The 24,985-nt window shown below is 44.1% G+C and overlaps 1 protein-coding gene across 3 annotated transcripts in view; it reads right to left on the bottom strand.

The window, feature by feature from the left end:
* The window catches only part of atrn (attractin), an 83,677-nt gene that overhangs the window by 12,713 nt on the left and 45,979 nt on the right, over positions 1–24,985 (bottom strand). For 2 of the 3 annotated variants that reach the window (XM_010879314.5, XM_010879313.5), the window contains exons 25-26: positions 20,125–20,186; positions 16,267–16,345 (exon numbers count right to left, since the gene is read on the bottom strand). In XM_010879314.5, the coding sequence (XP_010877616.2) occupies positions 16,267–16,345; positions 20,125–20,186 (141 nt within the window). Of the gene's footprint in view, positions 1–14,832; positions 16,131–16,266; positions 16,346–20,124; positions 20,187–24,985 lie in introns of those variants that run through there. The other variant, XM_010879315.4, reaches the window with a different exon arrangement.

Below are 24,985 nucleotides of genomic sequence, written 5' to 3'. Positions count from 1 at the left end.
CAGAACTAATTTCTAAATCCAGGCACTGCTAGTCTGGCATAGTTAGCTAGTCCACGTACACCTCTAAAATACCATGGAGCCTGGTTCTCAAGGCTAATACAGTGTTGACACCCCTTTCAAATGCTACACTGACTTCACAATTTTATGTGGAGACAATTGAGAACTTTGGAGTGAATCCCACTAAAATAGAACAGAAAAATGTCCAGCTGCGACACATCCAGACCTAGAAACCAGAACAAACCAGACATATCAGCCCTATCAGTCCCAAACGTTTCATATGAATGCAGAGGAGAAGAGGACCTGGTTCATCTGTGGCAAATCAAGATGTTATCAGCTCTAACAGCCCTAACTGAAAACAGACTCTCCCTTGATTGCCTATAAAAGCCAAGTCTGTGAAGGTAGCAATCTGCACTGGTTTATGCTGGCTTCCATGGTATTGTTTATTCTCAATAGGTTCAAATTCTTGGTATCTGGACTCCTCTCATTCTGTGGTATAGTATATTTTACAGACCCAGAACCAAGAAAAAACAGATATCCAGACCAAAATAGTAAAATTCACAGAATTAGAAAACAGAACAAACCAGATATATCCAGAATATGAATAGAATAATTCGCACACCTAGAATAGAAACACCACCACCTGGAAGTGAGCAGTTTGTCAGACCCCACACACACACACACACACACACACACACACACACACACACACACACACACACACACACACACACACACACACACACACACACACACACACACACACACACACACACACACACACACACACACACACACACACACACACACACACTTCTGAGAAGTCACGCGTCTCATTAAGACGAAAAGAGACTGAAGAGAAGAGCTAAAATTTCCATCAGAAAAAAAATATTAGGGGGAAAAGAAATCTATGTTTTTAGTAAGACTCACTCTCTCTCACACACACACACACACACACGCGCAGACACACGCGCAGACACCACACACGCATGCACATGCACGCACACACACACGCACGCACGCATGCAGGCGCACACGCGCGCACACAAGCACACACATGCTCACACGCGCACACATGCTCACACGCGCACACATGCTCACACGCGCACACATGCTCACACGCGCACACATGCTCACACGCGCACACATGCTCACACGCGCACACATGCTCACACGCGCAAACACTATTCTCCTTCAAAGATGTAGTGGAGGTGAAGACCCTGTTTAACTCAGCAGCACCAATTAATCTCCTCAGCCTCTCCACAAAGCTCTGCAGACTACCGCCATTACAGTTAATGACGGGCCATTATGGGGAGTGACATTTATTGACATCTTAACACTTTTCAATGCACTCCCAAAATGGACGCCTACCCACTACATAGTGCACTAGCAGGGCTCTGACCAAATGGACGCCTACCCTCTATGTAGTGCACTAGCAGGGCTCTGACCAAATGGACGCCTACCCTCTATGTAGTGCACTAGCACGGCTCTGACCAAATGGACGCCTACCCTCTATGTAGTGCACTAGCAGGGCTCTGACCAAATGGACGCCTACCCTCTATGTAGTGCACTAGCAGGGCTCTGACCAAATGGATGCCTACCCTCTATGTAGTGCACTAGCAGGGCTCTGACCAAATGGATGCCTACCCTCTATGTAGTGCACTAGCAGGGCTCTGACCAAATGGACGCCTACCCTCTATGTAGTGCACTAGCAGGGCTCTGACCAAATGGACGCCTACCCTCTATGTAGTGCACTAGCAGGGCTCTGACCAAATGGATGCCTACCCTCTATGTAGTGCACTAGCAGGGCTCTGACCAAATGGACGCCTACCCTCTATGTAGTGCACTAGCAGGGCTCTGACCAAATGGCCGCCTACCCTCTATGTAGTGCACTAGCAGGGCTCTGACCAAATGGACACCTACCCTCTATGTAGTGCACTAGCAGGGCTCTGACCAAATGGACGCCTACCCACTACATAGTGCACTAGCAGGGCTCTGACCAAATGGACACCTACCCTCTATGTAGTGCACTAGCAGGGCTCTGACCAAATGGACACCTACCCTCTATGTAGTGCACTAGCAGGGCTCTGACCAAATGGACACCTACCCTCTATGTAGTCCTTTACATGGTGCAGTAGCAGGACTCTAATCCCGACATTTCATCAAATCCCGACATTTCATCAAATCCCCTGGTTCCCTGTGTAAGTCGACAGACCCTTCTGAGGTAGTGCAATAAAGGAAATAGGGTCCAATGTGGGACTGGGCCAGCTGTCCGACCATATCCTGCCAGAGACTGAACAGATCCCGAAATCACCCTCTAAATAGGTCCTGAAATCCCTCTCTCAGTAAGTGCGGAAATACATGGAGAATGTCCTGGATTCTTAGAGAGGAGAGAATCTGGCATAAGACTACACCCAGCACAGTAGCCAAGCGACCTGAATCTGAGTTTTTTTTGTGTGTGTGTGTGTAGTAAAAGTTGTCTCTGTGTGGGTGTATATAGTGTGTGTTTGAGTGTGTATTACGTAATGTGTGTTTAGTATTTTGTTTGCAAGTAGTACATGTTGTGTTGTTTGTGTATAGTATATGTTGTGTGTGTAGTAAATGTTGTTTGTGAGTAGTGTTAGAAATCGGCGGTTTTGTATAGTGGTCAAATAATGCAGAACCCGTATCAAATCGAGGGAGAAGTTTGCTCACGTTTATTGGAAAATTGCAGCACAGATGTCATTCAGTGAACGTTCCATTATCTTCTCACTGTAATGTTGCCAGTTAAGGGCGTTTCTACATAGCAAAGATCAGGTTTCCAAGACAGTAACCCCCATGCCAAATGGTCAATGTGAACATTCCTGTGGTCATTAGAGTACAACCTACAGAGATAATCTAAACAGGGATGTTTCTGTTGTTCTCATTATCTAGGCACATTCACTGCCAATGAAGTGTACATTCATATTGTAATTGTTAATGCTCAGATTCCACAGTAGCAGTACTCTTATGTGAAGTATGTGTTGCGTATAGTATAGGTTGTGTTGTTGGGTGTTTAGTATGTGTTGCGTGTTTAGTATGTGTTGCTGACTAACTGTCTCAGGGATCTTTAACTGTCCTTTAAACGGTCAATGGGTGGCAGTATCCCACTCAAGCCGCCTACAACCCCATAATCCACAGCTAGCCGTCGCTACATTTGTTAAACTAGTCAACTATGGGCCTTGTTTTCAGATAATGGATAAGCTAGCTTGTAAGCCAAATCACTACCCATTTCAGAGTCTACACACAAAACTTCAAGAGGTTAAAGCAAATAAAACCTGAAATATCTCCCACCAAAGTAGCAGACCAAGATGGGCCTTAGTTAGGGAAGAGACCAAGAACCAATGTCCAAGTTAAAAACGTATGACCTTCGGTTGGAAAGATTCCAAGAGCGTGACTAAAAATATTCTCTGGTCTGATGAGATTATAATCGAACAATTAGGTCTGAATGCTAAATGCTTAGTCTGGCAAAAACCAGATAATGCCTATTACCTGTCTCCTACCATTTGTATGGTGAAGGAAGATGGTGGGAGGATTATGCTATGGGGATGCTTCTCTGCGGCAGGGACTGAGTGTTTTCATTTTGTCCTTATGGGATATGTTGTAAATGTAATCAACAATAAATTAAAGGTCTGGCAAAATTTCCACTCTAACCAACGCATGGTATACATTTCTGGAATTTTTATAGATGGGATAGAAACATGCTGGGATAGAAACACTGTATATGAAGAAAAGTTTAGCTAACCAATTAAAAACCATTCTGCTTACTAAATTATTCTCCCAATGCAAATAATCTAGTCCATAATATAGTTTTGCAAAAAAAACAAATCAGGAGTAAGGCAGGAATGTATTTGTTTCGGGAGAGCCTTGGCGAACACGCAAAACAAGTAAGAAAGACCATTCTGGTGTGCAGCAGTTTTATAATTTTCAATCTGGTTTGGCCATTATTAGCCAGATTGACCCTAGTTTTCTTAGCTGTAGCTCGCGGTGGCAACAAGATCTGCCGGTTAGTGGAGCGGAGCCTGATTATGTGTAGATTGTGCCAATCTTAAAAAGTGAGTATATCTTTGTTGCCTTTTGGCATAGCTGACTAACCAGTAACACAGCATTAAATTGTACATTTCTGATTTGGGTAAAAGGCTACTTAATGCTGTGCCAAGTTTTTCACTTGGATTCACTGCTGCTGTCATTTGACAGTTGCCACATGTTACTGTTTGTGTGTTTTATTCATATTAATTAGGATTAAGCATACCCACACAGCACTGGCTGAAATATCCACAGAGGCAGAACATTTAGTCAAGTGTACAGGATTTCAGGACTATAATGCAACAAAATGCAGAGAAAGTAAGGAGGGCATATCAGCAAAGTAAGTACTTAATATGATGTGAATTCCTCTAAAAGGGGTTCCAGATTGATTAATCATGACGTGGAAGCCCAAGAGATGCTCCAGTTTTGTTTCCAACATTTCTGGCAAGAATAAGCATATGTAAACCGAGACCTGAGCATATAACGTTTGATTTTAAAAGTCTTTGAATTTAACTTGCATCATAAACGCTTCCCAACAACCACAGATGACAACAAAAACATTCCAAAAATGCTAAGAGAAACCTGCACAGCAGTCAACAGAGCTTATTATCTCATTACGTTAAGAAATTCCACTTTTTAAAAAAAAAAACGACATTGAATAATCAAAACAAATTATAATACTGTATTTGTCATGGCAAAATGTATTTGTAATGTCATGGAAATGTCATTACAAATGCAAGTTTGCGCACTCTGCACTAAAGCGGCCTTCATAACATCTGATTCTTGCATCTAACCGAGAGAGACGGGTCTGAAATCCTACAGCCGACTGAAAAAAGTAGAAAACAGTCTACTGTGAATCAGATAAAATCACACACATTTCATTATTGACGCTTCAAGAGAGAAGCCTTCTGTTAAAAACATGAAGTATTCTGTAGATAAGCGTAACCCTAAAGAAGAGCACGCCGCCTGAAGGGGATTCTAATTACCTTTACAGTGCGGTCAGGGTTCCTTCTGGCGGAACAGTGGCAGAACCCAAAAATGCATTTTCCCCATTCCCTAAACCTTACCCTAACCGAATGTCGAAAACGTAACATTCCTAAACTTAACCTAGCCTTAATGCCTAACCAATAATGCCTAAACCTAAAAGTAGCCCCAGTTTGTACACTTTGTCCAATTTAATGTTTTTACCTAAACCTCTTATCTATACCTTCCTTGCTGTATGTACATCACTTTCGACTTCCATTGCAGAAGCCATTGTTTGCTTTGTCAGATGAAATCTGTAAGGCGGCAACTTCTTTAATCCTTTTATAATCCTTAACAGCTTTTATTTACTCTCATCTAGTTAATCCAGTTATTTACAATTTTTTTGTAATTCTGTTGGTGTCTGGGTCCTGTGACACCACTAACCTATGGGTGAGGACCGTTCTGCTGCCCCGGGATGTCCCTGTCTGTTTGTTTGCATCTGATCACCATGGAGGCCTATTTGATCACAGAAAGGAGGCCGAGCACTGCAAAAGTCAGTCTCACCATATCCAAATCACTGTTGAAGAGTAGGGCAGGTATAGCGTCTCAAGGAGCCATCTGTCACCATCGCGCTGCAGGCCCGGCGCTCAAGCGTTAGAAGCATTTGACCCGGAGAACCCAAAAACTGCGGCTCCTGCATCTGCAACGTGGGTTGCAAAGAAACCGAACGTGGAGTACACACCTTGAACGGTTTTCCCCCAATGGAGCTGGAGCTCCTGGCTCCCTAATCACTGGAAGTTGCTACACCAAGATCACACAGTGGGATCACACGACCAGAAGATCAGAAAATCTGGATAAATTTAAGGTTTCCCTGTAACAGAAACCCAGCCATTATTTTGGAAAGCTCTCCATGGTTAAAATAAAAATAAAAGTGATACCCTGAGCAAAAATGCTGTTATCTTGGAGCTCGAGTGAAGGATATTGCCACACTACTTTTAGGCATACTGCACAAACACACGGAATTAGACTCAACTGTCGTTCATGTTGGATCAAACATCAAGAAGTGCAGCTGTAAGCAGCTGAATCCGGATTTTAGGAAGCTGATTGAGTCTCTGCTAGACACAAAGAGCTGACCAACTGTCTCTGGACCATTACCTTCGCTTTATCATGGTATTGAACACTTCAGAAGGCTCCTAACATTTATTACCTGGGAAAAGAGTTACTTCAAATATTTGGGAGTCACTTTTGTAGAGAACTTCAGTAATTCCTGGAAGCAAAGATAATTTTAGGAAGAGGATGGCATCTACCTGGACAACCAAGGAATTTGGATTATAACTTAACACTACAAAGATTGAGAGATTGACTAATCAACTAGAGCCCTGTAAAGATAATAAATTACTCACGTTTGCAGCTCTATTGTTCTATCTCTGCTTCTAATGATAGTATGGATGGTGCAAATACAAATCCTGCACAACTCATAACCAAAGAGATTGTTCAACATCCTCCCCAAAACATAGCTTCACCCTACCGCAAGTAATATTTGATATTCCTTCTTGTGTGACTTTAAGAATGGTTCAGCCTATCACAAGAAGTAGCCTTGGGCCTAGAGGTGCAATTTTAGGCAGGTTAATCCCCACTTCCTCGCAATCTCCAGAAATGATCTGTGAAACCTATTTGTAGCATTCTTATATTTACTGAAAATCCACTTGTTTTCAGAAATCATAAGGGGCTAGGGTTTTTGCATTTAAATATATGGAGTCAACTGTCAAAAAAGGATTTCATTAAGATTAGGGTATCTCAGTGAGACTTATTTTATCTGAAACCTGGTTATCAAATAAAACCAATGATGAAGACATTGCACTCCTTGGTTACAACGTGTTTAGAGCAGATAGGCTGCGTAAGGGTGGATGTGTTTTCATTTTCACAAAAACTAAGCTTTCAGTCTCCCAAATAAAGCCTTAAAATCAGGAAACAACTGTCATGTTACAATTCGACATGTATAATGTCCATCCTCCACAAAGAAATGTACCCTAAACTGACCAGTTAAGACTCATTTTTTATAAGCTGAAATAATTATACTTGGTGATTTTAACTGGATGGGGCAACACAACCTAGATAGCTTAAAGTAGTTTCATGTTAAGTTAAACGAGATAGCTAAATGGTGAGTGTCGTATACATTAGATATTAGTGATAACTGCCCGGTTTCTTGTATCACAAATGTTAGAATGTATAAAACCAAACCTCGCATTGTTATTTAAAATAAATTGTACACATGCTAATTATCAATCTTTCTTGACAGCATTTTTCTGTACCAAAAAGCCAAGGTAGCACTAGTTTCAAAAGAGATTTTTTTACAACCATTGCTGACAGATATGCTCCATTTAAAAGAACACGAGTGAGGAATAGATCCAACCCATGTTTCAATTTGCAAGGGCTAAAGCTTGAAAAATTACTTCAATTTCTGACTGGCAGACTTTTAAGCAATTAAGAAACGTATGTATACAACATATTAGAAGGGCAAAATTTGACTACCATGTAAAAACACTATCGCACTGTAACGGATATCCAGGCAAATGTTCTAAAATGGAAAAACTCCTCGCTGAGACAAAAGATGGAATCTGGACCTTTTCCTGATAAAAACACTATTGTTGCCTTAAATACCACTTTGCTGGGGTAGGCTCTCGTTCAGAAAATGTCCAAGCCTACCCAAGTGAAAGAGGTAGAACTAAAAATAGAGTACTCAAGCAGGAACCCCCTGATGTAAAAAAGTCAATATCTTTTGCCGAGTCACAGAAAATTAAGCCATTGATACTTTACCAGTTATTGACAATAAGAAAACCACAGGAACAGACAAACTTGCCGCTCATCAAATCACTGGGAGCTCTAACAGATATTCTTAATCTAACACTTACTTCTGGGGTTATTCCAAAAGCACAGGAAACAACATATGTACTACCACTACTTGACGGCGACAATACTAGAGACCTTGACAATGAGTCCTGGGCAATCTGCATTATCCAATCACATCGTCACGGCTTGCTAAAAAAGTGTTTGGTAAATATACAGCTGCATCCTTTTTTCGACATCCCTGTAGTGACTAGGGTGCCCTGCCATTCCGAGTGAAGTTGACGACCATATGGAGGTCTGTTGCCTAGCAGCCTTTTATGATTTGTGCGCATCTTTTCTCTGTGACTGATAATATGCATGAGCAGCAGGAAATGGGCCAGAACTACACACCCACTTGTTTCTGTAAGAGCGCTGCTCCGAGTCTGAGGGGGCTTGGCTCGGCACTGGCAACAGTAGACTTGGTGGCATCATAGTGTAACACTTGGGTGGACACTAACATTGCCTCTGCAAGAGGTCTATAGCTGAAGGTCCGCCCACATCAACTCTGTCTCCTTTTAAAACAGCTCCGTGATAAGGAGGAGTGCAGATGATAATCCAGGCCACAACTTTCCTAAGCAGATCCCAAATCTCAGCAGTTGATGGATCTCCGTGATGTTGGTAAGACTCAGCATCTGAGAAACAGATCGCCTGGCTTTATCCCAAAATCCAGGCTTTTTCTACGATCACACAAACAAAGGGCCGGACTTTGATGGTCTTCAGCAATTTGCTTAAATTCTCGTCATGGTCATCTTTGAACCGGTATGTCATCAATCACAAAGATGGTGCTCTTGCGTTCTCGCAGGAGTTCACCGATCTCCCTGTGAAAGATCTCTGGTACACTTGTAATTCCAAAGAAAACGTGCTTGAAACAGTCTTCCCTCTAGGGCGACAAAGGTGTTTAGCGTCGTGCCGCTGAGGTCCAGCAGTATTTGCCAAAACCCACTAGTCTTGTCAACTGTAGAGAAAACTCCTACTGTTTCATTGAGTAGTTTTAAAAAGTACACACGTCCTCACATGGCAATTTTTATGCTTCATCAGCCCCATAGGTGCACACCAATCTAGACTCAGTGACTTCCCCTATGATCTAATTTCTTACCACTTTAGCCAGTTGGTCCTCCACTTATGGACAGAGTGGAAATAAAAAACTCTCCATGGCACGTTAGTAGGTGAGAGTAGGGGAATGCACCTGGTTCAATCTTAACCAGTTCACTGTTCAGAAGTCCTCCCTCTCCAAAGACATCTGTGCTGATTTCATCTGCTCTGAGGACCAAACTCGTCCTGCATGAAACAGTTCTGCTAGTTCGTTATTTGAGTAACGACCATGAATTACAAAGAGTTGTACATTTTACCGTTTTGCTCACATTCTGACTGGCAACAAAGCTTTGCCTTCAAGACGTCCTTGTCAATAATGCCAATCACTATTCTGTCCCTCATTTCTTCATGCTTCGTGGTGTCGAACTCAGTGATCAGCTATACATACAAATTCCTAACAAAAGGACTCCCCTGTCTCCCTTCCCTTTTATGGAAAGAGGCATGTTTATGAATCGCATACAATCTCAGCATCTTTTCCCAACAAATCCACCTGCACAACACGGTGCTTTTTGTCCAGTTTTGATGCCACTCAAACAAGAGAATGTTGTGTCCGTATTGGCCATGCCAACACCTCTGAGAAGTCGATACGGTTTTGGGGGGAGATGAATTTCGCAATTTATCTCCTTTGTATTCACCTTCTGACACCGTGTGACGATAGAGACCATGCAAAGTGCATTCTGGGTTTAACTCACAATGAAGACAAAGTCACAATCCACTTGCTGATACTTGTTCACTATCTCCCTAGATTACCCAGCGTCCAGGCAGAATGATGCAGCATCTAACCAACCAATCAGATTGTTCGCTTTACACGTCAGCTCAAGGTGGATTTTTCAGGTTTTTCCTATCTAAAAAGGTTAGATTTCTGATTATATTCTGAATGAAAGACCAAGAGGATAAACAAAAGGAGTTTTTCACAGCCTGTTTTGCTCATATTTACAGAGAGTGCCAATATCAGGGCATTGTACACGCATGCACACACTCTCACGTCACATCGCAACGGTCTAGGGGCTTGTGTGTTTGAGCATTCAAAAAGTGAACAGCACTCCTCTGGTCCAAAAGAGATTAAGTGTGTCAGCAGAGAGAAAGAAAGAGAGGGGGAGGAAGACAGAGAGAGAAAAAGGAGGGACAGAGAGAAAGAGTTGAGGGGAGAAAGGCAGAGAATTTTTTTGGAGAGAAACAGAGAGAGAGAGAGATACATGGAGACAAACATTTTGAAAGAGAGAGTACACAAAGAAGTGGATCAGACAGACAGATGCACGCACGCACGACCGGTCTAGGGGGTAGTGTGTTTTAGCACTCGCAAAGTAAGCAACCCTGGTCCAAAGGGAGAGAGATAGAGAGGGGGTGAAGAGGGAGGGGTGAGGGGAAGGCAGAAAATGGGAGGGAAATACAAATAGAGGGAGGGGGGAGAGGGAGAGAAACACAGATACAGGGACACAGAGAGACAGGGTGGAAGAGAGAGAAAGGGGGAGGAGAATTGGGGGAGAGGGAGTGTGTGAGAGAGAGGGGAAGAGACATGGAGAGAAAGAATAAGAGGAAAAAAGGATGGAGAGAGACAGAAAGGGACGGAGGTGTTCTAAGCGTTTGCCCCTGGGAGAGAATGTGCCTCCACACTTGTGTCCAAAGATTGACACACGCGTGTAAGCATGGACAGCAACAACACATTCCAGCACTACATCAAACCATTGATTTATTTATTGATGTTTCTGTTTCAGAAAGCTGTCAGACAGAGGCACGGAGACAACATCGTCTCCCCCTCCATCCCTCTTTCTCAGTCTCCATCTCTCTCTACCACAGCTCGCTCCTCGTCCCTCTATATCTCTCTATGACCTGGGTGGCCATCTCAATCATTTTCCTGCTCACTGGATTTGGTATTGGTCTTGGGTTAGTTCTGGGGTTGTTGGGTTGTTTGCTAAGGTCTGATTTCTTGTGGGAAGTAGCAGAGGAACAGCCAGCCAGCATATCAATCAAGAGAGGTATCAGAGAACAGAGAAGGGAACGGACAGAATAAGAAGGAAGGGAGGGAACGGCCTGAGGCAAGAGGAGGAACAGAGTGGGAGAGAGACTATACAGTATATTGTGTAGACTCAGTGACCATAACCTGGCCATGGAGACAGAACGACAAAAAATAAAACCTTGATTATCACTAGAGGGATTTCTGTGAACACCAAGGATATTTACAAAATTCCAGGTGTAATATTTCAGTATGCCTTTTGGCCCAAGATACACAATTTAAATTGTATACATTTTGTTGCCATGGAGTGTTGAAGTTTATACAGTCTCTTTCAAACTGCAAAATATGCTCTTTGTGGTTTATATGTTAGAGACTCTACAGCCATGGTAATCACCCCAGATTAATTTATAGCCAGACCATGGTTAATATAACTGCTGGAGTGTTACAGGGCAGTTGCTCCTTGGGTAAAGAGGGATCTACTTAGAGATCAGGACCATTTCTGAAAAATAATTATTTTTGTTTCCCATGTTAATGGATAATGCCCAATCTTAACAGTACTGTCTAGTAAAGACAGGGTTTGTTATAGTCCCTGTTCTGTTGGTGACAACATAATAAGTAATTTGCAAAGATAATAAACTATAATATTTCTTGGTCTTCGAGGGGGGAGTCCTGGTTACATAGATTGCTCCAATTCTGTAAATATAAATATTTTTGTAAGTCTACGAAATAATCAAATAAGTGTTCACCCCCAAATAAACATCAGCAAATGTTATTGTGTTACAACATTGACCAAAATGTATTAAATTAGGGGCTTTTGCCACGGTTAATAAAAAAATAAAAAAAAAAATGTAATTCCAAAGTGATCTATGATTTCTAGTGTTGACAAAATTGTTCAAGGGGTGTGATGGGTTTGCATCCAAAGGGAACATGGTGATTTAGCAAATGCTTATCTACTGTTCCTGTTTAGGTGCAGTCAATCAGGTCCCATGCAACGAGGTTGGTGTAAAGCAGTTAGTATTCCTTTAATTCAGAGGTCTCAAACCGGTTCCACGGAGGGCCGAGTGTCTGCCAGTTTGCTCTCACCTTGTACTTAACTGACTAATTCTACCCCCACCTGGTTGTTTAGGTCTGAACTGGGAACCAATTTAAAGGAAAACCCAAAAACCTGCAGACACATGGCCCTCCGTGGAACCGGTTTGAGACCTCTACTTGAGACCTCTCCGTGGAACCGGTTTGAGACTTCTCCAGAAAATCACATTGTAGGATTTCTAATAAATTTATTGGTTAATTATGGTGGAAAATAAGTATTTGGTCAATAACAAAAGTCTCAATACTTTGTTATATACCCTTTGTTGGCAATGACAGAGGTCAAACGTTTTCTGTCTTTACAAGGCTTTCACACACTGTTGCTGGTATTTTGGCCCATTCCTCCATGCAGATCTCCTCTAGAGCAGTGATGTTTTGGGGTGATTTTCTGGAGAAAAATTCTAATTTTGTCTCTCATAGTTCAAGTGTACCTATGATGAAAATTACAGGCCTCTCTCATCTTTTTAATTGGAAGAACTTGCACAATTGGTGGCTGACTAAATACTTTTTTGCCCCACTGTATATGGTCAAATGAGCAGTCACCGTAAACTCTGCAGGTCACCATTTGTCTCTGCTCTGCCTACCACCTCCCTCCAGTGCTCCTCCACTCACTCCATATCTCTCCTTTATCCATCTCTCCTGTCTCTTATTCTCCCTTGCCTCTCACCATCTCTGCTCCTCACCTTCATTAACAGGGCTACCTTTGTTTCTTGTTTGTCTGTGGAGATAGACACTGTACTAAGTATCGATCCCCTTGGAATTGATCTAGTGTTTTTACTGTTGGAACAGATGTGCCACTCTGGTCTAGAGGGGTCAGTGGAGCTGTTCTTCTCTGATCCAGAGGGATTAGTGGTTAAAACATTACTGTCATTTGTTCATGCTAGAGGACGCCCCTGGACCTTGTAGGGCATGAGGCAGAAGAGAAAGGTCGCAGTATCCTGGACCTGGTAAAGCTAAAGACCTGACAATCCCTGAGCTATACAATAATTACCTTGAGACGTGTTTGTGTGGGCGGCATGTCTTATCCCGAAAAGCTACAACACAGATCATTAACAGGCTCACATCTAATAATTCTAAACAACAAAACAGATCTATTATGCAGAAGTTCACCCCATTAAGCAGCAGTCTAAATGTTTTACTACAGAAGGACGGGGCTGAGGGTGGTGCGGGAAACATTCCCCTCTGCTCACCGTGGTCCTTGTTGTCAGTCTGATTTATGTCCAAAGGGTGTGTGGAGGTGTGTACAGGGCGTATAATGGGGATAGTAAATATGGAGGGGATCAGGCCAGTGACGCTCATGTCCTCCTCCTCGAAAACAGGAAAAGGGGGTGGCACCAGACCTCTCCTGGTTAATTACTATCATTGTTATGTAGATTTTTTTAACATAATTTGCGATGTCATACAAACCTCAGACAGTAACAATAATTGGAAGGGGAAAGCAGTGTTTAGATGGAACAACAGAACACAAATCACATCATCACGTCATTATCATACATTATCCCGTTACTCTCGTATACATTATCTGGCTGCTAAGCCGAATTCGAACAGTATATGGTGTGAAGAGGACACACAGTGAAATGGCTGATTCAAATCACATTAAAAAGACCAGACCGTTAAACTCACATCTCGTAAATGTCTCCATGAATAAATTAGTGAGTACAAACATTGGCATTAGGCAAGTAATACGTTTCATATGGAGCATTCATGTTATGTGCGCCTAACATGTGTTGGGGGGGGGGGGGGGGGTTGGGGGGGGGGGTTAAGGCCTGTCCTTTTAGACCAGCTCTCTTACACAAAGCGATTTTGATGAAGACTCAAGCATCTTCCAGGCAGTGAATTGTCCCACAACACTTTCGTGGTTGTTACAGGATTTTGGAAGAAAACTTTTGTGTGATGCTATAAGAATTCATAGAACACAGTCATTCTTTAAAATGGTAGCCTGAACGTTTTGTTAGGTTGTGGGAACACTGAAAACATAATGAAAGGTGTACTAAAACGGTTTAGTTCTGAGGAGATAATGTTTCTTTTACGGTGCTAAAACATTCCCCTGATTTTACAAGAGTAGTCCTACAATACATTTGGTTTGTTCTTTAAAGGTTGAGAGAAGGTTTCATTAGGTTTGGGGACAAAACATTTCCCCAAAATGTAAAAGAAATGTCCAGGTAAGATGACGATTACACAGTTTGCATAAAACATGAACCTGATGTAAAATATATTTTAAAAAGTATGCCATGTTTTCCACATGTTTTAGATGGTTTCTAAAACACATATTTAGGTTGAGGGAACATTGTGAGAAATTGGAAAAAAATCCATTACCGCTGTGAAGTTTCAGTTGTGCTGACTGTCAAATAACATTTTTATCAGGTGCGCAAAAAATTTCTTTTGATGTCGAAAGAATGTTGACAGAACAGCTTTTGAGTTCTTTAAAGGTTTGCAGAACATTTAATTGCGTTACATAGGAACAGTGTGGGCGCTGACGTTTTAGCTAGGTTGCACAAGGACATTCCCATAATGTTGACGGAACACCGAGTCCTTTAAAGGTCCCGAAATAATTTCATACAGTTATAATAGTGATCTGAGAGGATGCATATTCCTGGTGACATTCACAAAGGTTGCACAGAACATTCACACCAGGCGCATTTCTAGCTTGTGTTTGGGAACATCTCTGTGAAGTTCCCAATAGGCTGTTCCAAACAACCTACTTTAAAGATGACAAAATCTATTCTGGGAAAGTTGAATGTTGGAAGGTGAGTCTTTTATAAAAACAATTCTTTAATTATCACCATGACAGGATAGTTTTTGTTATTAAACCTTCTGCTACCTGGGAAATGTACACCCACAGGATGAATTGTGTATCCGAGCACAATTCCGCAGCTGTGACGGCATAAAAACAGTTTGAACGTTGTTCATTTTACCGTCCATTTACAATGAATATAAGCACCTCCGAAAAATAATGCATATTGTATTGATGGTGTTTTTTTGGATGAAGGGAGGGAGACAGGTAAGGTGGTGAATGTGACAGGATGAATCAATGCATGGTACAAGGCACACAGGCCACTAACACACTATCCTGGCCTGAAATGGTGCGCTACAGAGGGGTCAGAGTGCCATTCAGGAAACAGCTGTATAATCAATCAAAATGTGTGAATGAAGCCTTCAGGGGTAAACCAGCGAGGGAATGAAATGGTTTAATCTCAGGAGAAATAACATGAACGGGATGACATCATCTGACCGGCAGACACTGAACAACATATTAACATTGGGGTTTTGAACTGTGATTACAATAACATACCACCACACAGATAGACAGGCAGGCGGAGAGACAGGCAGACTGGCAGTCGATAGAGGGGGGGGGGGGTGCATTGTGAGAACAAATGGAGGAGGTGGAGGGATTGACAAGGAGGAGACAGGGTGGACGAAGTAGGTGGAGGGATAGAGGAGGAACAGGGATAAAGGAGGGGCAGAAGGGAGATGGGGGGGGTTTGAAGAGGGATTCAGAGACTATATGGATATTGTCTGCTTATTTTAATTAGCTTCAGTTAGCCACATGTTCCAGATCAGGCTTCAGCCGTGCTATAAGAGTGGATAATGCTGGCCTAGCTTTCGCTCAGGGCTACCTGAACACCCAGAACACCAAACCCTTCGTCCATACAATGCTGAACCATCAATCCACAGCCAAGTCAGCACCATGTGTTAATTCTTTACGAAATGAATAAAATATTTCCTTTTTTTTTTTTTTAACCTATCGTTAATTTTGTCTTTGATGTTCTTTTGTATAGGCCTACTGAAGTTATAAAGGCACATTTTTGCCTCTATTCAATTACATTAATTGTACAGACGTGAATGTTTTCCTGCATTCTCACTTGCAAAGGCTGGGCTATGGATTAGCCTCAAAACCCCACATTCAAAGTAAATACATCATATGGTATGAAGATATACTGCTTGTCTGGATCAGAGAGGTGAGACAGCCTGCCCGGTTCAGAGAGGTGAGACAGCCTGCCCGGTTCAGAGAGGTGAGACAGCCTGTCCGGTTCAGAGAGGTGAGACAGCCTGTCCGGTTCAGAGAGGTGAGACAGCATGTCTGATTCGGAGAGGTGAGACAGCATGTCTGATTTGGAGAGGTGAGACAGCATGTCTGATTCAGAGAGGTGTCTAATTGAGGGGTGAGACAGCCTGTCCGGTTCAGCGAGGGGAAACAACTCCCAGGCAATGCGCTGGATACAGTAATCACAATAACAACTTACCTCTCGTCGCCGTGATGCCCAGCAACTCTGTTTTATCTTCCAGACGACTGCCGCCACCAGGAGGAGGGACAAGAAGCAGCTGGGAGGAGAAAGGAAGGTCAGGGGTTAATACAGGAGGCAGCCGGGACAAGACAAGAAGTGGATGGTTTAAATACAGGAAGAAGCTGGGACCGGAAGAGGAGGGGTTATATATCAAATCTGGGAATAATAAGCCGTAATCCCAGATCCGGGTAAATGAATCAAGTCTATCCAGCCCGAGGCCAGTCCATGAAAAACACATGAAACCCATAACAGTCTGTGCAGGTTTTGCATTTCTTGCTGCTCAATTAACCTAAATCAAATTATACTATTTATATTGGATCATATTCTTTCCGCTGCATTTTAAGAGAAGCTCATATTGAGGGAACCAGAGTAAACTAAAACAACATGTTGACATTCATTTAATGAACAGTTATGCAACAACAAATTCCTGGTGTGGCCCTGCGAAAATAAAGTGATTGCCCTGCGACAAACTTAGCTGCCATGACTGCAACCAAAACCCTTCCTGTAGCTGGTAATTAGTCGCTCACATCATTGTGGAGGCATTTCATCTCGCTTGTCCACACAGAACCGCACAGAATCCACACAGAACTTTTGAGCATGAACGGCACATTTTAGGCCCTGCCAAAAAAAAACTCAATTGTGTGCAGGCGTGGACATTAATTAGGCAATTCAAGAACGTTAAATGCTTTGCTTTTAAGACCAAAGTATCGGATCAAAGAATTTCTGCATGACATTCTCCTTTGGAAGCCTCTGATACAGAGCAGAATTCACGGTACCTCCAAAGATGGCAAGACCAGGTCCTGAGGCAGTAAACATCTCCAAACCATGACACCAGCACCACGCCGTACAAGGCTCTGTCACCACCAGACCCAACGGACCCATCAATCAAAGGACTTTAAAGAGAACACTGGATAAACACTAGAAGACATCTCCCTCCCTCCTGTGAGGGGAGGGGATCCATGCTGGCGCTGCAGATAAGGAAGTGATGCCACCTTCGCGTGTCCCCTCAAGGTAGACACAGGAGAGGGGGGGGGGGGGGGGGGCGTGCTATTTTCCTGTTAATGAGCATCTCTCGCACGCTGCCAGAATTCGCCTCTGTGCTTAAAGACAGAGGAACGTGCATAGACACACACTGCGTGTCTGTACGAGTGTGTGTTTGTTTAGGAACGTGTGTGTATGTGTGTGTGTTTAGGAATGTGTGTGTGTTTAGGAATGTGTGTGTGTGTGTGTGTGTGTTTCATGTCACAACACAACATCAAAAGCACATATAAACTACCATAAACACGAAGGGAGAAAAATATTAAAGAATAACTGCAGAATGTAACTAACATCTAAGTATTCCAGCGACCGCCACAAACGCCCAGCGACCGCACCAAACCCACAGCGACCAACTCAACCCCTTTAATAGATCTCTGTGTGCATTTGTGTGGCCTTGTTTGGATCTCGGATCAATAAAAACATAAATTCATTGAACGTATGTAGGACGCACAAACACAGAGGGCCTCAAAAGGGCGTCTTTGGCAGTATGTGTGTGTGCGCACAAGTGTGTGAGGGATTCTCTTTATCTCTGTCCCACTCCAGTGATGGTTCGATAACACATTACAGCAAGGCTATTACATTCTTCCACGCTACCAACAACCCCCTCACACACACAATGAGGTTTCCATTTTCTTTTTACCCACAGGTAGAGTAACTGCAGTGTTAGGATGAGGTCTGTGTTCTATGGGACTGGGTCTCCAGTCACAACGTAAGGATGAGGTCTGTGTTCTATGGGACTGGGTCTCCAGTCACAATGTTAGGATGAGGTCTGTGTTCTATGGGACTGGGTCTCCAGTCACAATGTTAGGATGAGGTCTGTGTTCTATGGGACTGGGTCTCCAGTCACAGTGTTAGGATGAGGTCTGTGTTCTATGGGACTGGGTCTCCAGTCACAGTGTTAGGATGAGGTCTGTGTTCTATGGGACTGGGTCTCCAGTCACAGTGTTAGGATGAGGTCTGTGTTCTATGGGACTGGGTCTCCAGTCACAGTGTTAGGATGAGGTCTGTGTTCTATGGGACTGGGTCTCCATTCACAGTGTTAGGATGAGGTCTGTGTTCTATGGGACTGGGTCTCCAGTCACAGTGTTAGGATGAGGTCTGTGTTCTATGGGACTGGGTCTCCAGTCACAGTGTTAGGATGAGGTCTATGTTCTATGGGACTGGGTCTCCAGTCACAGTGTTAGGATGAGGTCTGTGTTCTATGGGACTGGGTCTCCAGTCACAGTGTTAGGATGAGGTCTATGTTCTATGGGACTGGGTCTCCAGTCACAGTGTTAGGATGAGGTCTGTGTTCTATGGGACTGGGTCTCCAGTCAGTGTTAGGATGAGGTCTGTGTACTATGGGACTGGGTCTCCAGTCAGTGTTAGGATGAGGTCTGTGTTCTATGGGACTGGGTCTCCATTCACAGTGTTAGGATGAGGTCTGTGTTCTATGGGACTGGGTCTCCAGTCACAGTGTTAGGATGAGGTCTGTGTTCTATGGGACTGGGTCTCCAGTCACAGTGTTAGGATGAGGTCTATGTTCTATGGGACTGGGTCTCCAGTCACAGTGTTAGGATGAGGTCTGTGTTCTATGGGACTGGGTCTCCAGTCACAGTGTTAGGATGAGGTCTGTGTTCTATGGGACTGGGTCTCCAGTCACAGTGTTAGGATGAGGTCTGTGTTCTATGGGACTGGGTCTCCAGTCAGTGTTAGGATGAGGTCTGTATTCTATGGGACTGGGTCTCCAGTCACAGTGTTAGGATGAGGTCTGTGTTCTATGGGACTGGGTCTCCAGTCAGTGTTAGGATGAGGTCTGTGTACTATGGGACTGGGTCTCCAGTCAGTGTTAGGATGAGGTCTGTGTTCTATGGGACTGGGTCTCCAGTCACAGTGTTAGGATGAGGTCTGTATTCTATGGGACTGGGTCTCCAGTCACAGTGTTAGGATGAGGTCTGTGTTCTATGGGACTGGGTCTCCAGTCACAGTGTTAGGATGAGGTCTGTATTCTATGGGACTGGGTCTCCAGTCACAGTGTTAGGATGAGGTCTGTGTTCTATGGGACTGGGTCTCCAGTCAGTGTTAGGATGAGGTCTGGGTACTATGGGACTGGGTCTCCAGTCAGTGTTAGGATGAGGTCTGTGTTCTATGGGACTGGGTCTCCAGTCACAGTGTTAGGATGAGGTCTGTGTTCTATGGGACTGGGTCTCCAGTCACAGTGTTAGGATGAGGTCTGTGTTCTATGGGACTGGGTCTCCAGTCACAGTGTTAGGATGAGGTCTGTGTTCTATGGGACTGGGTCTCCAGTCACAGTGTTAGGATGAGGTCTGTGTTCTATGGGACTGGGTCTCCAGTCACAGTGTTAGGATGAGGTCTGTGTTCTATGGGACTGGGTCTCCAGTCACAGTGTTAGGATGAGGTCTGTGTACTATGGGGCTGTGTGTGTACAACGTGAGGAGGTGTGTACGTTCAACTGGACTATGTCTGTACAACGTTAGGATGAGGAGTGTTTGCTTTATCAGACTGTCTGCAATAATGTAATTTACATACTGTAAACACCATTGACACACTAATGACCGTGGATACACACATCACTAGGGCTGTAGGTATCAACATAGGTATCTATGGTAACAAGAGGGTAGTGGTACATCAAGGGAGAGATCTAGTTCAGGAAGAGGAGAGGTACAAAGGAGAGGAAAAGGATGGATAAAGCAGAGGGAAGAAGAGGAGAAAAAAGAGACAAAGGAGAGGTGGGGAAAGGAGGAGAAAGATGGAAGAAGAGGGGGAGGGAGAGCTCACCTGAAGAACGTGACGAAGAACTGCACCAGATCCATGAAGTTACTGTGTTGAGAGAATGCAATCTGAGGAGAGACAGACAGGTTACAGACAAATTAGTATAGGCAAACTGAGGAGAGACAGACATGTTACAAAAAGGTTAGACAAACAAATTAGTATAGGCAATCTGAGGAGAGACAGACAGGTTACAGACAAATTAGTATATAGGCAATCTGAGGAGAGACAGAGAAGAGGAGGAAATAAGTGAGGGAGAGAAACAGGCTTTTATATGCATGACTCATAGAAAACAAGCTGCTGTCATTCTATGAGGATCAGCAGAGATTCACAGAAGAACACCTTCAATTCTAAAGACATTAATGGGACGCCACAGACGTCCGGACCTGTTCCACTGTCAGACGTTGAGCACTGCAATACTGAAGCTGGAATAGCGGTCTAATGTCTGAAATGTTGGGAACACAACAAACAACCACTTACAGGTTACGGGGACACTGACCGTGACCCAGAGAACGCTACAGCGTCACACACTCTCCTTCCCAAATCACACCTCATTCCTTATTTAGAGGACTATTTCTGACCAGGAAACAGTCCTGAACCCAGACCTGGCCTCACGCTTCAAAGCTTAACATCGCCCCCATGTGGCCAAGGCACGCTAGTACAACACCATCATGACACCTGAGACCAGAAGCCATCACATCTAGTCTGCTTGTTATTATCTGCTTATCCACACGAACAGGGACAGGGATTAGCATACAATTCCTCCCAGGGAGACCGAGAGAAGACACAAAAGCTGGGGAGAGGAGCTCTACGCACGGCAGATTAGATCTTGAATAGCTAATACACGATCAGAAGGAACCAAAGGCATACCAGGACAGCGATGGATCAGAATATGTAAAGTTAGTTGATTTTGCTGCAAACCACTAAAGATGTGTCCAAATCTGTTTACTTAGGTGACAAACTTGGGGCGTGAATATGTCAGGTGTGTATACGCCGTCTAACACAGCAACACAGACACACACATGAAAATATACTAAATACACTCTGCCGACAGGTGGATACGTGCAGCCAGGTGAGCTTGTCCTGTCATAGTTCAGGGATGACGGCGTTGACACCCCATATTGTCAAAGCCCAAACAGGTTCTTGGAAATGTGCGCCGATTTATTGAAAATGGAAAACTGAAATTTCTCCGGTACATAAGCATTCCGATGCTTCAGGTGCATCCTATGTTCGTTGATCGGCCTTCAGGTGTCTGGAAAACTTGACTGGAGTCCAACTGCAGCATATTTCATTGCCTGGATTGAAATGGAAGATGTTTGGAAGCACCAAGACTCTTCTTAGAGTTGTCTGTCAGGCCCAACTCAGCAACCCGGCAGTAAGGCCAGACCCTACGTGGCCACTGCCCGCGCACCCAACTCACGAATCGCTCCATCTCTGGCGAGCTGTCGTTGAGCCCTCCCTTGCGTGCACACTGTCCGCTTGGGCGTGACGTGTCGTCCTAATTTTTGCCACCGACAACCAGTATAACGGAAAACACCAGTTCCCTGCAATTATTTAGTAATTCTTTATTATTTGCGTGACTCTACTACTAAAAATGTATTACGTATCAACACCAGGCAAAGTCAATGATTTGTAAATGTTCAAATGGCAATTAACTTCGTTTTACATTACGTATGTATCACAGTGATCTCAACGATCTCTGAAACCTTCTTCCATGCAGCCATTTTTAGAATCACAGTATCTCCTTATGGAGCCTCATAAACAATGGGGAAACCGGACAACGCAATAAAGAAATTCTCGTCCATTTTTTGAGCATGTTTTTTAAGCAAGCGAGTAGAAAAGAGAAGGGATTTTAAGACGCAGAGAACATCTACCCTGTCGTTGGTGGACCCCGAACACCGTTACAGCCCGCTCTCTGGAAATCAGCATCAAGTTGAACATTTCTCAACTCTCAACTGTCCACCCACTGAAAGCCGGGATTCACTGGCTCTTGTTGGAAATGAATGGGAGCGTGCCTCTTTGTAGCGCTTGCGAGTGGGCAGTGTGCATGAGGCTCTATGCAGGATCAGGAACCCAAAGGCCATTAACAGAGCTTCTCTGCAGAGTTATTACACGCCAAGGTAAAACAAAAATTGGTAAAAACAATGTCTTATCACCTGCCTAAAACCATCCCTAAATGTGAATTATGGTGGTGGGAATAACATGCTATTGGGATGCTTCTCCCATCGTTAGGGATGAAATGGAAAGGTCCTAGAAAACCTGATGAAGAGGATGCAGGACCTAAGACTGGGGAGAAGCTTAGATCTTTCAGCGCAACGACCCAAAGTATACAGACAGGACAATGCTGGAGTGGCTTCAGGACGAGTATGCAAATGTACTTGGGTGGACCAGCCAAAGCCTGGACTTGAACCCAACTGAATATCCGTGGGGAGACCTGAAGATCGCAGTTCACCGACAATCCCTCATCTGACAGAGCTTAAGAGGATCTGCAAGGATGAATGAGAGAAACTGCCCAAACTCAGGTGTGCAAAGCCGGTAGAGGCATACCCAAGTACAATCGAAGCTTTGATCACTGCAAAAGGAATTTCTACAAAGTACAGAAAAGGGTCTGAATAATTATGCACAGGAGATAGGTGAGATGTTTTTATAAAATGGCACACATTTCTACAGATTTGTTTTTGCCATGTCATTGGGGAAGTTTAGTGCAGATTAATGGCCAAACAATTTTGGGATGAATTATAAATTCAATCTATAACACGACAAGCCGTGGAGAGACTGAAGGTGTCTGCAGAATACGTTAGGAAGCCACTGCAGCTGCTTAAATGTACCAGCGCAGGATAACGTCCAGCCTCTTGCTCTTTACAGAAAACACTCTTTATCCACATTCCTGTCAGACAATGGATGAAAAAATAGCTACCGTACAAACATTTTCAATAATAATTTGTTTCGCCATGCCGGTTCCAAAACATTTCATCTTTTGCATTGACTATTGTTAACTGTCATACTGTAATTAGGGCTTGATGCTGTTATCATTGTAAATATCATTAAACATAATATATTCGCTATTTGCAGAGAGAAATTAGAGGAGAGACAGGGGGGATTACAGAGACGGAGGGGAGGAAGAGCGATGGGGCTAGAGAGAGGGGAAGATGAGCTCTGTAAACTCATTGTCAATATCAATACACAAGAAAACTGACACAACTGACACAGTTTCTACAAAGTTGAAAGAAAAGACGAGAGAGAGAGAGAGAAGGGGCCATGGATATGAGAGGAGAGGCGTAGGATTTTATTAAAATACACAAAGCAGCTGACACTCATCCAGGAGTCCACAGAAAACATCCAACATGACCTACCGATTGAAAATGTAATCGTAAAATAATCAAATCACCCTACTAGAAAATTAACACACACACACACACCTGCATATTGCACATTTAACACAACCCCTGGTTTACGGTCTGAGCAGGACCTTGCAAACCCAGCCTCACAACACACTGTCAATCCCGACCTCACGGCGCCATGCCCGCCGTCATTCATCCCAATTCTGCTGACAAACCAGAGTGCTCAGCCTCCGTAGAGCTTCTCATTGGATGAATGGGTTTAGAAGTGAGCCGTTCAGGTGATAAACAGGGTGCCAAAAACACACAACTGGTTATAGTATACCACCACCCCCCCCCCCACACACACACACACAATGAATTATGTGAGACAGCTCCACGGAGCCGGCAGCAGCCCCGCCCGGCGCGGGACAATCCACCAATCAGGCTCGACCCAAGGCAGCTGCGGGATAATTATCTGCCACCGCGTCCCCTATAAAACAGGTGCCCGCTCCTCGGTTGGAGGAGGCCCACGAGGAGACGGAAACGACCACCCAGCCGAGTGAAGCAGCTGGAGGAAGATAACGGAGCGGCCGACGACCCGCGGAGACTTGTCTGGAACGGCCTGTTCACCGCTTTCGCCGTAATGTGCTGGATAAACGCGCCCCTCCGACGCGTTGGGATGTTACGCACCGCATGTGGTCTATTCACACGGCCGTCTCCAGCCCACAGTTCACATAAGCTCTGTGGTTTCTTGTTTTTCCGGCAGGGTCTCAGTCACGCGGGTTTCTCTTTGTACAAAAGAGATATACTGTTTGGTTGGACTTTGCGGGAGGTAAATCACATCAACGTTAATTTATATTTGTTCGGCTGAACAAACCACTGTGCATTTGGCACCTAACTGTAACAAAGCTAAGAAAACATCCTTGGGCGAAGACTTTCACTCTCTGTAACGTCATTTTAAAGTCGGTCGGGTTGTACTTTACCCACAACCGATTCCAAATGATCTTTATTATTACTCTGCCTCCTGTAAGGGCATCCTGAGGTATACCACTGGTGGCCATTACCCCCTTAAAGAACCTCAGAGATGTTTAGAAGGCATAGTATTTTGCTCTCTTTCCCTTTCCACACCTCCCTCCCTCCCCCTCTCCCCCCCTCTCTCCCTCCCTCCCTCCCTCCCGCTCCCTGTCAAAGCAGCATGTGTTTCAACTTAACATTCCACATTGCCATTGGAACGCAGTGGTCCTGTGGATGAAGAGCTCTTCCAACTGGTCTGGCCTGCAGCCTTGCAGAAACACGCCAAGCACCAAACTCACTGCAACCACACACACACACACACAAAGAGACACAGAGACCCTCCCAACACTGTCCCAACAGAGAGATGTGGAGCTCAGTCCTCTGACACCATGTCATACTAGAAGGTAGAGACAGAAAGAAAGAGTGAGAGGGGGATGGAGGAGAAAAACTCTGGGCGATCGGGGCAGCGAGGGGGAGACGAGAGAGCGAAAGGGGGGAGAGACACAGGGAGAAAGGCTTAGAGGAGTAGAGAGAGA

Source organism: Esox lucius, chromosome 15, assembly GCF_011004845.1.
Source record: "Esox lucius isolate fEsoLuc1 chromosome 15, fEsoLuc1.pri, whole genome shotgun sequence".
Classification (NCBI taxonomy): Eukaryota; Metazoa; Chordata; class Actinopteri; order Esociformes; family Esocidae; genus Esox; species Esox lucius.
The sequence above is the reverse complement of the archived record's forward strand: the minus strand, read 5'-3'. Positions and strand labels throughout refer to the sequence as shown.